The sequence below is a fragment of the Dipteris shenzhenensis genome, chromosome 18 (assembly GCF_047967505.1).
Source record: "Dipteris shenzhenensis isolate YYH24624 ecotype China chromosome 18, Dip_SZ_1.0, whole genome shotgun sequence".
Classification (NCBI taxonomy): domain Eukaryota; kingdom Viridiplantae; phylum Streptophyta; class Polypodiopsida; order Gleicheniales; family Dipteridaceae; genus Dipteris; species Dipteris shenzhenensis.
The window spans coordinates 40,935,508-40,953,923 of NC_141613.1; the positions used below are offsets into that span (position 1 = coordinate 40,935,508).

General features: G+C 47.1%; 1 protein-coding gene across 1 annotated transcript in view; it reads left to right on the top strand.

The window, feature by feature from the left end:
* LOC147891232 (Transducin/WD40 repeat-like superfamily protein) overlaps positions 1–18,416 on the top strand; it is a 75,679-nt gene that overhangs the window by 14,633 nt on the left and 42,630 nt on the right. The window contains exon 6 of the mRNA XM_087389928.1: positions 12,695–12,772. Within this exon, the coding sequence (XP_087246054.1) occupies positions 12,695–12,772 (78 nt within the window). The remainder of the gene's footprint in view (positions 1–12,694; positions 12,773–18,416) is intronic.

An 18,416-nucleotide genomic window follows, 5' to 3' on the forward strand; every position in this document is an offset into this window, starting at 1 on the left:
AAGAGCTGAGAGGGGGCAGATTTTTGGAGAGGAGGGGTTGGAACTGTAGAGAGAGAATGTGCTGTTGTAGAGAGAGAAAGTGCTGCTGAGGTGAGAGAATGGCCTGGGGAGAAGCTGGCTGCACCCAAGGAGCTGGAGAGGTTCTGCTGCATCATCTAAAAGGAGGGAGAAGAAAAGTGACGAAATTTTCATGTGTGGAATGAAGGGGAGAGGCCTTCTTTTATAGGCTCAGCCCCCCCCCCCTAGGCCTAGAGTGGAAGGTGGACACTTGTCCCAGATTTTTGGTGGGCTGCAGTCCCAAAGAGGACAGCCCACAACCTGCCCCAAATCTACCAGATTTGGTACCAGATTTGGGGCCAAACACTTGGCCTGCATGCCCTGCCACTTGCCATGCATGCTGCCACATGTGTGGGACAGGTGGACTGACCTGCCAGCTCAGATTCCATGTGGCAGTCTGCCACGTGTCAGCTGCCACGTCACTCCCAAAAAACCCTAAAATTTCAAAGTTGTCAGAATTTAATTCTGATCGCACACACGGGTTCCTAGCAGCTTAGACTATCTATTGACATACTCTAAGGTCATAATTGAGCCATACTGAGCTCATTTGTTTGTCGTCTTATCTTGTATCTCCATTACTCTTGGCATGCTGCCAGGCCCACACCCAAAGCTCAGGGAACATTCTCTTGAATGGTTCCTAGGTCGGTATGCAATCTATGCATTTGATTGGTCCCATGTTTGGGTACTCAGGTGGGGTGTGGTTTCTAGATGTCCCTCTCAAAGAGAGGCCATCACTCTTGTGGGTCACTAATGCCCATAACCCCGAGCAAGGGGGTCCACCCTCAAATGCTAGACCTAGTCCCCATTGTCCGTAACTGAACAGAAGGAAAACATTTCATTTCTTAATAAGCATACTATTGAAAAACAAAAAGAAATAGTACCAAGCATATCCGAGCGTGTTTTTCAAGAGATTTAAAAAAATGTATTTCTTTAGGAAACATGGTTTTACACTTTTATTTTCACTAGAACTAGATCCCTTTATCATAAAAATATATAGACTAGTCACTCATTCATTTTTACACAACATAATTTTCTTATTTAGAGACATCCTTTTGTACCCCTGTTATTACCTTAAAAAAGTGTTGATTCCTTTAAGAAACATCCCTCATAATCACTCTCAATGTAATAATACTATGCATATATAATTACTTATTAACACATTTATATCATATGGCAATATCTTTTTAGTGTTTTTATAGCATAAATAACAAGATATTTATGGACATGTTTCTAAAGAAGTTTAAATTACTATAAATAAGTATTAACTTGGGCTTATATGTCACACTCATAAAATACATGTAATATTTAATACTATATATGCAAGATTTTCCAAATATAACTCCATAGATGTGCTCAAATGGGGTGTTCCGATCAATTTGAGTGGTTGAATGACTATATTTGGACATTGGATATGAAAGTTATGTCACTTTTAAAAGTGATGTCCAAGGTAGTTTCGTTGGTGGATATGAAAGTTATGTCACTTTTAAAAGTGCTGTCCAAGGTAGTTTCGCCAACGAAACTACCTTGGGAGACCTGCTTCAAAGGGGTTTCGCTGGTGAAACTACCTGGATGGCTTGCTTCAATGAGATTTCTTTGAAGAAACCCTTTCATGAAGATAGGTTGAGAGAGGGTTTTCAATGTCACCCCCTATTAAGTAAAAGTTGTAAGAAGGATCATAAGGGAATTTTCATAGAGAAGTCTACTCTACATGTGGGTTTCTTCAAAAGCCATCCCATTATGCTCTCACCATTCCTAAAGATTCACCTAAAGATTTTTGTCTAAAATAGGCATTGCTATAATACTTTGCATATTTCTAAGTGAAACTATGTTTTCTTCTGATTGATTTTTGTCATATTTATGCATAGTTGGAAGCTTTTTTTTTCCTTCGCTCGGACGCTCGGAAGATTTCGCTTAGAAAATGCTCGTCCCCCCACTGTCCCCCAGTGCGTGGGGTGTTCCTTAAAAGCCCTCTTTGTAAGAGGAGCTTCTAAGGCTCGGCATCTGGGGTGAGGCCACGAACCACAAACTTGGCCAGAAGGGCCCTGCTCTGCATCTCCGGATCAATGACATCCAAGCCTCCCAGTGCCTGCGGCATGATCACCATCTGCCAAGCTACTCGGGCCCTAGTGTTCCTCGTGCCGTCTGAACTTGCCCAGAGGAAGTTCCGTACCAACCGTCGGAGCTGCCCAATGCATCCTCTGTGAAAGCACCAACAGGAGGCAATATACCAGGCAGTGGCAAGAAGGACCTAGTTTGCCACTAAGGCGTGACTTGCGAGGGAGAGTTTGGCTGAGCTCCAATAGAGAAGCTTGCGCCGAACACTCTCAAAGACCGGGGCAATTTGCTGCTCTGCTGTGATATCAATACCCACTTGGCATCCCAGGTATCTCGTTGTCTGGCCCCGCGGTATCCATTTGAAACCAAAGTCATTTCCCCACTCACAGATCTCCTATGTCTCCTCAAAGCCCATGAAGAAGCCTATGGATTTCGTCCAGTTAATCCATGCCCCCGAGGCCTCACAATAGATAGCCAAGGCGCCTCTGACTCTCTCTAGACTCGTTGTGGTGCCCTCCACATACAAGGCTGTGCATCTGCAAACTCCGAGTAAAGGAGCTCCTCCTCTTGCCTGATTGGGAGCCTCAACCTTGTGAGACCCGCCACTTGTGATCTCAAATAGTAGCCCAAAGCCTCCGCTACAACAAGAAGAGGAAGGGAGCTAGTGGGCAGCCCTGGCGCTGTAGGCCATCTTCTCCCAGTTCTAGTGATGCCCTATGGGCCCTGGTATGTGCCTTGTAGGCATATGTATAGGCACTCAGTTTATTTTGTGCCTTTTATGCCACATAGGACACTTAGTCCTATGTGACACCTAGGACACTTAGTCCTAGGTCTTGGTACAAGTACTATGTACTTCTTTTTCACAATATAATAGTTGACGTGACGGTTGCTATTCTCAAGACTCTTGTACCTTGTACTTGCTCTTTTCATTCATCGATCCTACAGTGGTATTAGAGCCACGTTTTGACTCGTCTCTTGCTCCTGGACTTGCACCAGCTCCCCTCAAGCCTACCTGCTCCTCCCTCCGTACAGTCGGTACTATACGGACGCCCGTACAAGTAACCTGCTCACAGGACCCCCACTGTACGGAATATTCAATACCTGCTACAGCTGTACGCTCTGCTCCGTACATCGCACCTGCTCCGTACATGTGATTTCGTACACCAGGCTTCCGTATAGTAGAAGTAATGCACCGTACATCTTTCGTACAGTCGTACAGAAGGCCTCATAATTGCTCTGTACCGCGTTCCGTACATTGAACCTGTGCCGTACACTGGATTCCATACCGCGCTCCGTAATGTTCCGTACATTGTACCTACATACGTACACTCACGTACATGCTCCGTACATACGTCGTACACTGTACATTGGACACTTGTACCGTCCGTGCACAGCAGCTGTCCGTACAGCTCGTACTTACACTGTACATTGGACACTTGTACCGTCCGTGCACAGTAGCTGTCCGTACAGCTTGTACTTGTCCCGGGAGTTCCGTACAGGTTTGGCACGTGTGAAGTCATTTACAGGACTTTGGCAAAATTTTGGGGCTTTCAATACCTTTCATCCAGGTCTTATTCAGGGTATCCCATTTGCAATGGCTGGCAACAATCATGATCTATTTGGCATTCTTCGTGAAGATGATAAGTTGGATGGCACCAACTATCCGATGTGGTCTTATCTCATGAAACATATTCTTGTTGCAAGGTATTTTTGGAATATTGTTTCTGGGGTTGATCTGAGGCCAGCCAATGCTATAGTGGTTGCATCTACTGCTGGTCCCTCTGCATAGGGTACTCCACCTGATGCCTTATCTTCTAGCACCCCTACTGTTGTTCCCCCAACTCAGGAACAATCAAGATGGGATGCAAGAGATACAAATGCACATTCCTGTATTGCTTTATCATGCAAGAGAATCATCATTCCACACATCCGGTCTTGTAGGACAGCAAAGGATGCTTGGGACAAATTGGCTTCTCTTCATCAGATTCGCAATGAGGCACGTGTTGCATTTTTAAGAAGACAGTTGCAGGAAGTCAGTATGAATGAAGGTGATTCTATGGATGCATACCTGACAAAGGTTAAGGACCTCATGGAACAACTTGCAAATATTGATGAGGTGGTGCCAAATTCTCAGCTTGTCAGTACCACATTGAATGGACTGCCATATACATATCAAGGGTTTGCTACAACCCTGTGGCCATGGGTAATCCAGATCACTACTCTTTTGATCAGCTAGTCACATTGCTTTTGCAGGAAGAGCAAAGTCATGCTAGTAGACAAGCCATTATTCCTGATCATGCATTCGCTTCACAGCAGACAGGAAGAGGCAAGGCTTCCAAGCCTATGAGCAAGCCTAAGTGTGCACATAGCAGTGGCAATTCCTCCAATGCATCTAAAAATACAGCAGATAAGTCAAAGAAGAAAAGATGCAACTATTGTCGCAAGCCTGGACATGACATTTCAGAATGCAAGAAGTGCATTGCTTCGGAGAAAAAGAAAGCAGGATTGACAGTTAATGCTTCACATGCAATTGAATCCCACGAGCCAGCAGATGCTTCACATGCACATGCTTTCCAGGATGATTGGGCATGGGCTGTCCATTGCTCATTTGATCCCTCCAAAGTTGATGCACTCTTTACTGCTAATAATGCTCAGTCTTGGTATTTTGATAGTGGTGCTTCCAAGCATGTCACATCTTGCAGATAGTTGTTTCATTCCTTAGTTGATGTACCTCGAGAGGGGACTGTCACATGTGTTAATAATGCTTCCTATGCTGTAAAAGGAATTGGAGATGTGCAGCTCACATCCATTTCAAACCATCCTGTCACTTTGATAAATGTTCTTTTTGTGCCTGGAATTGAAGTCAACTTGATTTCAATTTCAGCAATTGCCACTTCAGGATTCAGAGTGATTTTTGATGGATACAGATGCCTAGTATATGATCTTCGTGATGACAATGCCATAGTTCTCACTGGCACTTTGCAACCTTGATCATCACTCAGCTGCACTTTCTATTGAAGCATTTGCTATTTCAGATTCAAACCTTGCTGAAACTCATCTTTGGCATGAGAGAATGGGTCATCTCAATTATAGAGCTCTTGCAAAGCTACATTCACAGCAGATGGCTAATGATGTACCTCAAACTCACACAGTTTCCAAACATGTGTGTGAGGATTGTCTTTTGGGTAAGATGCATCGGTTTCCTTTTCAAAAGAATTGTCCAAAACTCTCACAAAGGAAATTGCAGCTAGTACACAGTGATGTCTGTGGCCCAATGAAGACAACTTCCATTGGAGGGTACAAATATTTCATGACTCTCATTGATGGCTTCACAAGATATTGCTGGATATATCCTTTAAAAGCCAAATCTGAAGTGTTCTTATGGTTTCAGAGGTGGCTGAATATGGTTGAGAATGAATCAGGATGCAAGCTTGTCACCCTTAACACAGATAGGGGGGGAGAGTATATGTCAAAGGAGTTTGATGCTTTTTTGTCTTCACGAGGCATTGTTCACTCATGTACTACTCCTTACACTCCTCAGCATAATCCTGTTCCTGAAAGGAAAAACAGGTCCACTATGGAGATGGCCAGATGCATGCTTAAGGCCAAGTCCTTGCCCAATAAATTTTGGCTTGATGCAGTGATGTGTGCCAACTATGTGCTGAATAGATCACCTACAAGGGGAAGACTGTTACACCTTATGAAGCATGGAAAGGCAAGAAGCCTTCACTTTACACATGAGAGTTTTTGGGTCTCTTGCATATGTTCATGTACCATCTCAGCTGAGACATAAACTTGATGACAAGGCAATCAAATGCATATTTATTGGTTATAGCCAAGAGAGCAGAGGGTATAGGTTATACCAACCAAATATTGGGCTCAGGTAAGCATGAGGCTGGGTTAGTTGATCAAAACCCCCCTGTACGGTGAGCTATAAGCAACAGAAGTTGACATGTTTGATGCCTTTGACTCTTGGTTACCTTTGCCTTCCTCAGAGGAGGACTTTGACCAGCAACATGAGCCTCTTGCAGGCCCTCCAACAAGCAATGATCAGCCAGCATCCCATGCTGATTTGCAGGTCTCTCTTCCAGCACCAAATGATCCCACTATTCATGATGCAGCGATTGAAGAAAGAGCTGTCAATCGACAGCAAAGGCAAGTTCCCAGTTGGCTTCTTGATACATTGAGGGACAGCAAACAAGATCAGCCTTTTGCTGCCCGGACAAGGTCAAGGAATAGACAGATTTATGGTCACTTTCTTGAGTTTACACTCCTTGCTACAGCTTGCAATGAAGAGCCTCTGTGCCATAAAGATGCTTTTGACAGCAAAGAGTGGATGGATGCAATGAGAGCTGAGTTACAATCCATTGCAAAAAATGACACATGGGAATTAGTAGATCTCCCTCCCGGCAAGCATGCCATTGGAACGCGGTGGGTCTACAAATTAAAAAGGAAATCTGATGGCAGTATAGATCGACACAAAGCCCGTCTTGTTGCAAAAGGGTATGCCCAACAACAAGGCATTGACTTTGAGGAGACATCTGCTCCCACATCTAGGATTACTACCATTAGATGTGTCATTGCCATTGCAGCCCATCATCATTGGCAAGTGCACCAGCTTGACATCAAAACTGCTTTTCTTCATGGGGATCTACAGGAAGAAGTTTATGTGACACAACCTCCTGGCTTTGAGGCTGTTAATTCTGAAAACAAGGTATGCCGGCTTAGAAAAGCCCTTTATGGTTTGAAGCAGGCACCCAGGGCATGGTATGCCAAAATTCATGCACACTTACTATCCCTTGGTTTTCAGAATAGTCCCACAGAACCCACTCTTTATGTCCGTGGGAGTGGATCTGATTTTTTAGTGCTGATTTTATATGTGGATGATATGCTCATCACGGGCCCAGATACTCAGCATATTGCAGCTTTCAAGACTGATTTGCAGCAGATTTTTGAAATGTCAGACATGGGACAGCTCCACTATTATTTGGGCATTCAGTTTGCTCATGTTGAGGGGGGGTATCATCATGTCACAGTCCAAGTATATTGGACAGCTCCTTGATCATTTTCAGTTCTAGGATTGCGAGCCAATCTCTACTCCAGTGGACCCTAGTTTCAAATTCTCAGCTCATGATGGGAGCCTACCATGTGATATCACTCTTTATCAGCAGGCTGTTGGATGCCTTATTTCTTTATGTCACACCAGACCTGACTTACATTATGCATTATCTCAGCTCAGCAGATTCATACACATGCCCAGCTCACAACATTGGCAGGTAGTGAAGAGAGTTTTCAGATATCTCAAAGGCACTCAGGATCTAGCCCTCTTCTATGGTGATCAGGGCTCACTTACCATGCATCCTTACACGGATAGTGATTGGGCAGGTTGTTCCGACACTAGAGTGTCACATACCGGCAATTGTTTTTTGCTTGGCAATTCATGTATCTCTTGGCTTAGCAAGAAGCAACCAATAGTTGCCACATCTAGCTTTGAGGTTGAGTACAGGGCAGCTTTCACCGCTACAGTAGAGTGTGTGTGGCTTTGACAGTTACTTACAGATCTTGGTATTCGCCAGACATCCTCCACCATGGTCTACATTGACAGCCAGAGTGCTTTGGCCATTGTGCGTAACCCAGTGTTTCATGCGCGTACCAAGCACATTGAAGTTCATTATCATTATGTTCGAGAGCGGTTGTCAGCAGGAGACATAGAGTTGTCCTATCTTTCCACAGAGGACAACATAGCAGATCTGTTTACAAAGGCACTTCCTCGTCCCAAGTTCGAAGTCTTCCGCCAGGCTTTACACTTGGTTCCCTTTGTTACGTAATCTGACATACCTTGTACATTCATAGGTGGCTATATCCTTTTGGATGAACATGTGCCACCATGATCAGAAAATACCAGGTATTCTGAGATGTTTCCAGAATACTTCAGCCCATACCATGGAGGGGGGTTTGTTGGCCATCTTCTCCCAGTTCTAGTGATGCCCTATGGGCCGTGGTATGTGCCTTGTAGGCATAGGTATAGGCACTTAGTTTATTTTGTGCCTTTTATGCCACATAGGACACTTAGTCCTATGTGACACCTAGGACACTTAGTCCTAGGTCTAGGTACAAGTACTATGTACTTCTTTTTCACAATATACTAGTTGACGTGACGGTTGCTATTCTCAAGACTTGTACCTTGTACTTGCTCTTTTCGTTTATTGATCCTATAGGCGGCCGAGCGAGAGAGAGGAAAGGCCTCGCCTGTGTGTCCTCCGATAATCATCTGACTAGAGCTCCCTGCGTATAGCGCTGAAACTCGTCTAACCCATCAGTCTGAGAAACCCAATCTCCTCACAGCGCCCTCAAGGAAAGACCACTCCACCTTGTCGTAGGCCTTCTCGAAGTCCAAGAGAAGGATGGCTAGTGGCTGTGACTCCTCCCTGGACCAATCCACTGCCTCCCAAAACGTGAAGATGTTGTCCAGGATGCTGCGCTCCTGGACAAACCCAGTCTGTGTGTCATGGATGATGTCGGTAAGATGAGGCTGTAACCGCAAACTCAAGACCTTGGCGAGGATCTTGTATGCAGTATCAAGCAGAGTGATCGGCCTCCATTGTCGGATATCTGACCTATCTCTCCCTTTCGGGATCAAACAAATCCACCGCCTGCGCAAGGAATGAGGAAGAAGGCCTGTGTCGAAAATCTCGTTGCAAGCTAAACGGAGAGGGGTGGAGATAATCTCCTAGAAGTTCCGGAAGAAGGCCGGAGTGAAGCCATCCTCCCTCGGGCATTTCTGGGTCGGGAGAGCCTTGAGGGCTACCCAGAGCTCCTCATCTGTGAAAGGCTCCTCAAGTTTGCTGCATAAGTCCCACAAGACTACTGTCGGAACATGATCCCAAACTAGCTCTCGAGCCACAAGACCGGCTGGGGTCATCCTCTCTGTCTGAAAGAGCTGGCTATAAAAACCGGTGGTCATGTCAAGAATCTCCTGCGGGTCAAGGTGTATGATGCCTTGCGAGTCTGAGAGACGCTGTAGCTGTGTGCCGGTCGATCGGGGCCCAGTGGTATGAAAGAATTGCTTCGTCATCCTGTCCCCCTACTGTACCCATCGGGCCCGGGAGGAATGGTAGGAGAACTCAGCCCGTCGCAGCTCTGTGTCCTGAGCTCGAGACGAGCGCTCTCCAATCTATCACTAAGCCACTGAGACACTGGGTCCTGCTCCCTGAGTCTCTCGATGGAGGCGAGGTCTCTCCTCAAAGCCCGCTCACGCTCCTGAAGGGTCCTCCTCCGCCTGAGGGTGTGAGTCTGCAGCTCCACACTGCTCCTCTGAATCGCATCGGCAACCCACGCAGCCTAGCCCTCACTCGGTGCCATGTCTGAGTGCTCCCAGGTCTCTGGCATAACCTGCTGAATCTCCTCCTCCTGCAAGAGGTCCTCTGGAATGTGGACCCCCTTATGGGGGGGACCTCGGCGGGGCTGATCCTAGTGAAGTACCACTGGAGAGTGGTCGGACATCATGGTACCTGCCAGAATCCCGATAGCGCCGCCTGTGTGTCATGCCTAGTCCCCAACATAGAAGCGGTCTAATCTCTCGAGCAATCCATCGTGTCTCCTTTGTCCAAAGTAGAAGAGAAGGCTGCCAGGAGTCCTGCTGAACTCTGGCTCTCTCCATGGGTCTCTGCCACTGATCATGAAAATGAACTGCTCCTAGGTGCTACGCTTTGCTGCTGGCATCTTAGAGAATGAGGCGCCGCCCTGCTTGTCTTCCCCAAACTCCAGGTTGTTGAAGTCCCCTCCAACAATCCAGGAGTCAACATCCAGAAGACACTCTAACAACCTCCTCCAAAAGGCCGGGTGATGTTGTCTACACGTTGGGGCATACACGTTTAGGATTCCAATCTTGGACTCTCCCGTCCAAACTCCCATCCAAACTGCCCGTCTTGGAATGAGCTCGCCCTGATCGTAGACCTCTGGAGCCAAGGTCTGTGAGATTGAGATGCAGACCCCTCCGCTCCGTTCTACTTCGGGAGACCACTCCTCTGGACCTCTCCTTGGAAGAAGGTGATGGCATCCTCTGATGTCTGTTGCTGAAAACATGTGCTCCTGAATCATAAGGATGTCCACTGCACGCCCTACCACTGCCCTCTACAACTCCTGCCGGAGCAACAGGTACTGCGGCTGGCTACAAACACGGTCGTGGAGCCCTTGTACGTTCTAACTCAGTATGGTCCAGCTCATGAGGACGGGGGAGTCAGGAACAAGGCTCTCTTGTGGGTGGGTGCCTGTCCTAGAAAGACTGACTTGTGTGATTTTGCCAGGGGTTTGGAGGGCGAGTAGTCAGTGTCTGTGCGGCGTCGTACTAGGGTGGATACCGGCTTAATACCGATCTTCCGTGCCCACTTCATCATGAAGGAGGCTTCCACCTCGAACAACTCTGCACACGTCTGGAGGGGCCATAAGTGTGTCTGCTCCACCTTTGCCTCCATCGGCAATCTGATAACTCCCGTCGCTAAACCACACATCGGCTCCTCGCGCGTGAAGCTCAACTGAAAGTTCACCTCTGCGCCATGGGCATACCAAAGATCTAGTCCGTGTGGTCCCATCCACTCGTCCATCATGAGCATAAGTTGATTACCCAAAATAGCATCAAACACCTCCGGGGACCACTTCTCCAACCCTGTGGAGGTAAACGGAAGTCTCCAAACGGGGTGTGTCTAAGATCCCACTGCACTGATCAAGCCCCCCTTTCGGGGCTGAAGGACCGTGAGCGTGATCTCCAATGGTAGAGGGTATGAGTCCGGAATCTCCAGATAGTTCGAGGGTCCTAGGCTGGAGGTTGGGAGCTGCTGACCAGGAGGACGAGCCTCGTCCCTCAGGATCCCTCTCTGAGCGGACCTCTTGCTGCGATGAGGAAGCAGAAGGGGGTGTCGTCGTTCCCTTGCCTGATGGAAGGGTGTCGAATTGGAAGAAGCTGCTACTGAAGTGGAGACGGGAGCGGCGGGAGAGGGAGAGGTCGGGACATGGGGGGACAGAGGGCGGAGGGCGGGTGGTGAGAGTGACCATCGGAGGGGGGGGGAGGGGACGGGGGGAACCTTGGAGGGGGAGGGGGAGGGGGAAGTGAAGAGGAGGGGGAGGGGTCGGGGGGGGCGGAGGGGGGGGAGGAGGAGGAGGGAAAAGAGCGAGACCTCAGGCCCCCCCTATTGATCAGGCTTGCTGGGGCTCTGGATCGGTTCCTCCATGGCCTTCGTCGGGCTAGCGACTGCGTCTTCCGCCATCGTCGCATCTAGAGCTCTTGGGGCTCTCTTCTGCTGCAAGGGTGGGTGCGGAGGCTGGACTTCAGAAGCTGGAGGATCGGGTAGATGGGCAAAGGCCCCTGCTACTGGGGGAGGCTCCTGTTGTTCCTCTTTCCCCTTTCAGGGTCTCGAGAAGGATCAACTCTGGGAGGGACTCTGGGCTCTCCACTACCAGTCTGATCCTGGGGACTCCATCATCTGCTAGAACAGAGGCGGTCGTCTCTGGTGGGGACTCAAGCACCCTGCCAAATGCCCGACCAATGGAAGGGAGGATGGCTTGATACTCCTTGGGGAGCCCTGGGAAACGGAGTGCAACCGGTAACCGTGGAACATGGTGTGTCATATCCATGTCCTCCACTGTGAACCCATGATACCAAGGAAAGACGTAGACAAGGTGCGGGCCAAGGAGTATGGGGCTTTGCTCCAGAAGTGTCGAGGCGGTGTCAGGGGAGCTCAGCTGGATGAGGAAAATGCCTCGTCCATAGATGGTGACCTCTTGGATGTGGTCGCCCTCTAATGTAAAGCTCGCCTGGATCCACTCTCGCACCTGTCTCCGTGTAGGCGTGAGGTCCACAATTTTGCCCACAAGGGGTCACTGTTCAAAAGGATGCACGCTGTCCCATTTTTCAATCTGAAGTACATATTTTCTTTTTTGCTTTATGTCTTCTTATTTTGCTCTCACAGATTTTTTGCATGTGTAAAGACGTTACTTCTTTCTTTTGCTTGTGTGCGTGCGTGAATGCTGTGTGCATGATGGCCATGCCAATTATTGAGCCATGTCTGTTTTGATAACCGAATATCTTATCTCTTCAAATGTCTATTAACAGTGGAGAAATGATAGCCATTCCCATCTTGTTTTAGGAATGTTAGTGATGATGTCTAATGAAGGGTCGGGGTCTAAAGAGGTGTTTGGGCTGTTGCTGTTCTTACCGAATACTTATTTATCTTTTCTGTCTTCATTTATATCTTTGTGCATGGTTCTTTGCCATCAATTTACAAAGCTGCAGAGCATTTGTTAGTTGCCACATTTGATCTGGAAGGTTTCTTATACTGTTGTGGCATGCCACATGGCTAGAGGCACAGGTCTTGGGGCTTTTTGATACACAGGCAGCTCGATATTAGAAAAAAACTGAAGCAAATGCTATTTTAAATTAGGAACTGTACATATGTATGGTTAATAGATGTGAATATTAAGGTGGTCTTGGCTCCTGTGGGCTGTTTGATTTCATCTGAATGCATATCCTACAAGGGTGAGATGACCAAGATTGCACAACTGTTTACTGCATTTTGACCTTTTCCAGGTTTCTTGTGCGGACAACACAATTAAAGTTGTTAATATTGGCACAATGGCGGTGCAGAAAACTATTCAAGGGATTAAGGTAAAATGCTCTGTGAAATTTTATAACCAGAGTTTAATAGAAACCATTTGAAGTGTGGATGTTGTAGTTGATTAAGCGTTGAAGGAATCACACTTTTAGCTTTATTTTGGATAATAAATTTCTGGTGAGGGTCCAAGGCTTAAGCAGTGGAAAAATTTTCCTCTATCTTCTGCATTAGTGGTTTGTAAATTTGTACGAGTCAGTGAGTCACCAGATTCATCTTAATCTTGATTATGTTGTGTACCATGTTAATACAAGCTATCTTATAAGAAAGGCCATTTATTTTGTCAGATCTAGACTGGTTTCTATGTCTTTCCATAAAGAGACGTTTACTCTTTGTCTAGCTGAGCAATTCAGTCTATGTTAGCTGGCATTGAAATTGAGGTTGAAGTAAAGCTGAGGCTAGCCATTCTGCTGCAGGGGAATGCTGCTTCTTATGTTACAGTTTTGGAAGTCACTATAAGACATCGTATAATTAAGGCAAGGACATCCAAACAGAAGCAAATTCCATTGTCATGATTGTGACAGGTGACTTGCTGGCCTGATCGTAATTATGATGCTGACGTGGAGCATCACTGTGAAATAAGTGTTCAGCTCTCTCAAATACATACATGCATACTCTCTCACATACATACATAGACTGACAGGCGTGGGCGCCGCGTGCGTGCATACACACACATACACACATGCATGCCTGCAGCACGCATGTGGGCCCCTGTGCCCACAACACCCATGCCCATATCTGTGCCTGCCTGCCTGCCTGCCCGTCCACCCGCACATGCGCATGAATAGGGGGATGTGTGTGTGTGTGTGTCTTCTTTTCAGCTTTTTTAGCATATGAGTAGTAGCTGTCTCACTTTGAGAGAGCTATGATGCACATTCTTCTTAATAGGTCTTTCACAAAAAAAAAAAGTGTGTGTGTGTGTTTACACATACCCATGCATGCATGCACACACGTATGTAGGTATCTTTATGTGTGAGAGAAAGAAAGAAAGATTTATTAACATCTGCAGAAGCCCTCATGGGGCTATGAGACAAAGGTGCACATCAAGAAAAGAGAGCTACTACATCTCTGAGGAGAGAGGGAGTGCATAGGGCATCTCCTAGAGTGTGCATAAGGAAGCTCTCATAATTATTAAATCATACCTATGTTCTAGTACTATCATAATGTGACCTTGATCACATCGGTTTAAGACTGAGAGTCTTTGGGCTTAGGTTTGAAGTCTCAAATCAATGCTTGTCCTTCACGGTAGACCGCCCATTTTCCTGCTTTCCTGGCTTCTATCACTTTATTGAGTTCAATGGATCTTTGCTTGAGCTGAGTCAGAGTGAGTTCTTCAGATATCCTTTTTTTGTGCCCTTCAGCTTATGTGTTTGCTTGAAAATTTTGATCTTTTATGCCTTATCACTTATGTGAATTTGTATCTCACATCTGTGTTCTTTGCTGGGTATTCCAGATAGCATCTGGATCCCATTCCACTTGTGGGATCTTCTCCTTGAGGTAGTCGATCTTGTCTTTTGTGTATGTCCCTGTGACTTGGCAGCCATCTGGTAGTCCCCCCACACGTAAGATCAGCTTGTTAGTCTCTCTGGTTTCCTGCTCTTTCACTTCTTTGTAGAGGGCAGCTTTGCTGGCACTTTAGAGACTAGCTGTGGTGTCGGTGGGATGCACTACACTGGTGCAGCACCTCCTTACTGACTTCTTGCTTTCCATTTCCCACCAGCTTGTGGACTTTCCTTTCAAGAGCTGTTGTCTGAGGAGGGGAAGAGGAAAAGCCTGCAACAAGTGAGTACAAGGGCTTCACAGGGGTGGTGTATCCATATTGGCCTGTACAAGCTGAGTAACCCGTCTCCCTGCTGTATTAACCACCGCGATGGGCTGGGGGGTTTTCAGCCTGAGCTCGGAGTCTCGACTACTGAGCTGTGAACCCCCTCAAAGTTAGTGCGAATTTGAAAAGGAGCCGTGAGCTGAGTTGACTTGAGGAGTGGAGCTAAGGTGAGTAAGCGGCGGTGCCGCTACCATAGTGCCCATCAATGGCGTTTCTAGGCACCCGAAACGGTTTGCCGTTTCCAAAACCAGAAACAGCATTTCGGGCAGGCCCTTTTTTTTTTGGGGGGGTTGGTTTTGTGCTTTTGCAGTGCCTCTGGAATTTAGCCAAGGAAACATATATATAGAGCAGTAATGTAAGAGCTTGTAGACACCAATGCTCAGATATAGAAGCAAAAGTACCAGCACACACACACACACCCGCCTCAACCACCGAGTAAGAAGTTAGAGCCCCATCGGCGGGTAGGGCAGTTTTTGCTCTCCCTCTCCAGCCCCTCTCCTCTCATCCTACAACCCGCCTCTCAGCCCGCCGCCCCTCCTCCTTGCTCTCCTCTCTAGCATATCCTCCTTGCTCTCCTCAGCCCTTTCGCTCTTTTCTCCTCCTTGCTCTCCTCTCCAACGTCTCCTTCTTGCTCTCCTCTCCTCCTTGCTCTCCTCAGCCCTTGCCCTCTTCTCCTTGCTCTCTTCATCCCTTGCCCTCTCCTCTCCTCCTCGTTTTTGTTTCCCCGTTTCCGAAAGTCCTGGGAACTATGGCTACGCAGCTGCTGCTGGTGGCAGTGAGTTGTCGCTGTTGGTGGTGGCTGCTTGCTCCGCCTCTACTACCTCCTACTGCGCGTTGTTATAGGCGGGCTGAAGGCAAGCTACGGGCTGGGGGGTTGAGACGACGGGGTGACGGGCTAAGGGGCGGAGGCGACGGATGACAAGCTAAGGGGCTGAGAGGCCAAAAAAGACTTATTAACGTTTGCTAAGGGGCTGAGAGACCCCCCCCCCCCCCCCCGCTTCCCTTCTCTCCTTGTCCAAGTGGGGGGAACTAGGGGTGTCTATCACACCTCTAAGAAAGAACTAATGATGAAACTATGAATTGCAGGAAAGAAACTCAGTTTATCATGTATCCTATATCATGTCTTGGTTCCACGAGTGACTTGAGCTCTGCGTGGGCTTGATTGGGATCCACATTTGGAGTGGCAATGTGAAACATGTCTGGGATTTGTTGCTTAGGGGTCCTCTGCTCCTCGGTAGGATGTACCCGTGGCTGGTGTGAGGCAGCATGATGTTGGGATGTTGCAAGGATGGTGCCTCGCATGGGATAGTAGGTGCTCGTTGGGCTTGTGTCCAATCTCTAGCTGACGTAGCATACCTAAAAATCACGATGTCTCCCATCCACCTCTTCTCTTGTGAAGAAAAAGTCTGTCCGCCTAGGCGCCCCTGATCTGACCAGTGAGACGGGTGACCTGGTGCTAACATTGGTCTAGTAATTATACTAATCCAACCACACGTCACGAGTTTCAAGTGGGATACGTTTGTGACCGACCCCAAAGCTTGGTTTCTACTGCCTCAGTACTTGCTAAATCTGGAGGACGAGTTTTCTCGTCTCTCCTAGAATGGTTTGCCCGTGTTAACCTACAACAATAAGGCTATTACCCTGGCCCAGCAGCTAGGTGTGTCCAATACTAATTAACTAAAGCAGTTCATTAGGGGTTGAACTCCGACATTTGTTTCCTTTGATCGGAACTTTGACCCGCTCACCTACGAGCGTGTGCTTACCCTGGCTCAGAATCAGGAAATGATGTTGAACGAGGGAAAGCCTAAGCAGGTCCAACGAGGAGCCAAAGTCCCATAGTAGGTTATTACCCTAGCCCAGCAGTTAGGCGTGTCTGAGACCAATAAGCTAAAGCAGCTCATTAGGGGGTTCAACTCCAACATTCGCTTCCTTGTCCGGATCTAGGGTTTTCCAGCCTGGTGACCTTTCTTCTGTGGATATTGGGTAGAAGAAGGCTTGTCTTTGCTTGCTTTTACTGTTCTCTGATTGGTTGCTGGCTAGTTATTGCGTTTGGGTTTCTTTCCCCGCAAAGAAAGGTTGATTTATGATGTTGGACAGTGGCCAGAGAGGCTATAGATTGAGGCAACCTGTTTGGAAGTGCTTTGTCGATTGATTGTACCAGAGTTTGGCTGTTGAAGGCTTTGTGTTGTAGTTGTTCAGCCGTGTCTGGCTAGTTGGGCACTTGGTTGTGCAATTGCAGGTGTGGCTTAGACAGTGGATGCTTTTGGGGTCTCTCTTGCATGCTTTTGTTGGCTGAGGATACAGGATTGTCTAGTAATTGGATGCCATTCACTGTTTGGAGTTGAGCAGGGAATTACAGGGTGGGCTGGACAGGGAGTTTGCAAGGGTTGGTTTGCCTGTGGTGCAGCTTCCCAGAGACCTTTGTAATCAGCCGCTTGGCTTCAAATGAATGTTAAATAAATACCGCAAGGGGTGCCAACATTTGGGGCCAATCGATGTCCTTGTTTCTGAGTAGGGGCGCTCTAGCTCCCCTGTGATTCTGTGGTGCATATTTATTTGCCAATTTACTGTGTATGCTGTAATTAAGTGGATCCTACCACCCTTTACATTGTTGAGGCTGGTTTCAACAGCTAAAGGACAACAATTTGTTGTTTTATTTTACATGGGGAGTTCAGAAGATGCTATATCCCCTCATCTCGCCAAAAAGATGGGGTACACTTTAGTGCCTCATGAGCTTGTAGTGGACATGTTTAGAACTGGACTACGCATTCAAATCACATACAAGGCCGGAAATTTTTCTCACATTTCAAAAGGCCTCTTTTCAGCAGTAGCAGGACTTCATCCTCACACCATTATTAGGAAGCAACATGATACTGGGGATCCAGTGGTCCCGAGAACATTCATATGCACCTGATTGACAGCAGGATTCCTTCACAATTGTCGAAGGACTACCTAAGCCAACCATCATCCACGGGGACAGAAGTATTCCTGGCATCCCTCTTATCTCCCACATCCAAGCAGCTCGTGCTGCAATATGTGCATTGGTGTATGTCCGCTGTCAGCTCAATTCAATGCAGCTAACCCCTCTTTGAGGTAGGCCATGGCCGGGAGTTCCAAGATATTATGCTCTGGGACGATCTACCACCACAGCTTCCGCCTCACAGACACGAGGACCATCGGATTGAATTAGTCCTAGACTCTATGCCTCCGAGTAAGTTTTTTCCTTATCGATTATCTAAGTCTATGGAGGCAAACTTAGAACAGCACCTCACTTAGTTATTAAATGCTAGGTTTATTCGGCCATCCTCGTCACCTTTTACGGCTTCAATTCTATTTGTCCAAAAAAAGATAAGAGGGCACGAGTATGCGTCGACTAAAGGGCACTCAACAAAATCACGATCGGCAATAAATTTCCAATGCCCCGTATTGAGTACATCTTAGAGCACTTGAATAGCCATATATTTTTCTAAGATAGACCTTAAGAGCGGTTATCATCAGCTTTGCATATTCTACGTTGACATCCCAAAAACAACGTTCAAGACAAAGCGAGCTCATTCCGAGTTCGTAGTCATGCCGTTTGGTCTCAAAAATGCACTACCAACATTCAATAAGATGATGTCGCGAGTGTTCGTCGAGCATATAGAAGTGAGCATGTTCATCTTTCTAGATGATATCTTGAGTTTCTCAGCCACAACAGAGCAACATTTACGGGAGGTACAGAAAGCTCTTCAGCTTTTGCACAATAATCAGTTATATCTCAATGCCAAATTTTGATTGACAATATTTAAATTATGTCATTAGCGCCAATCGCATTC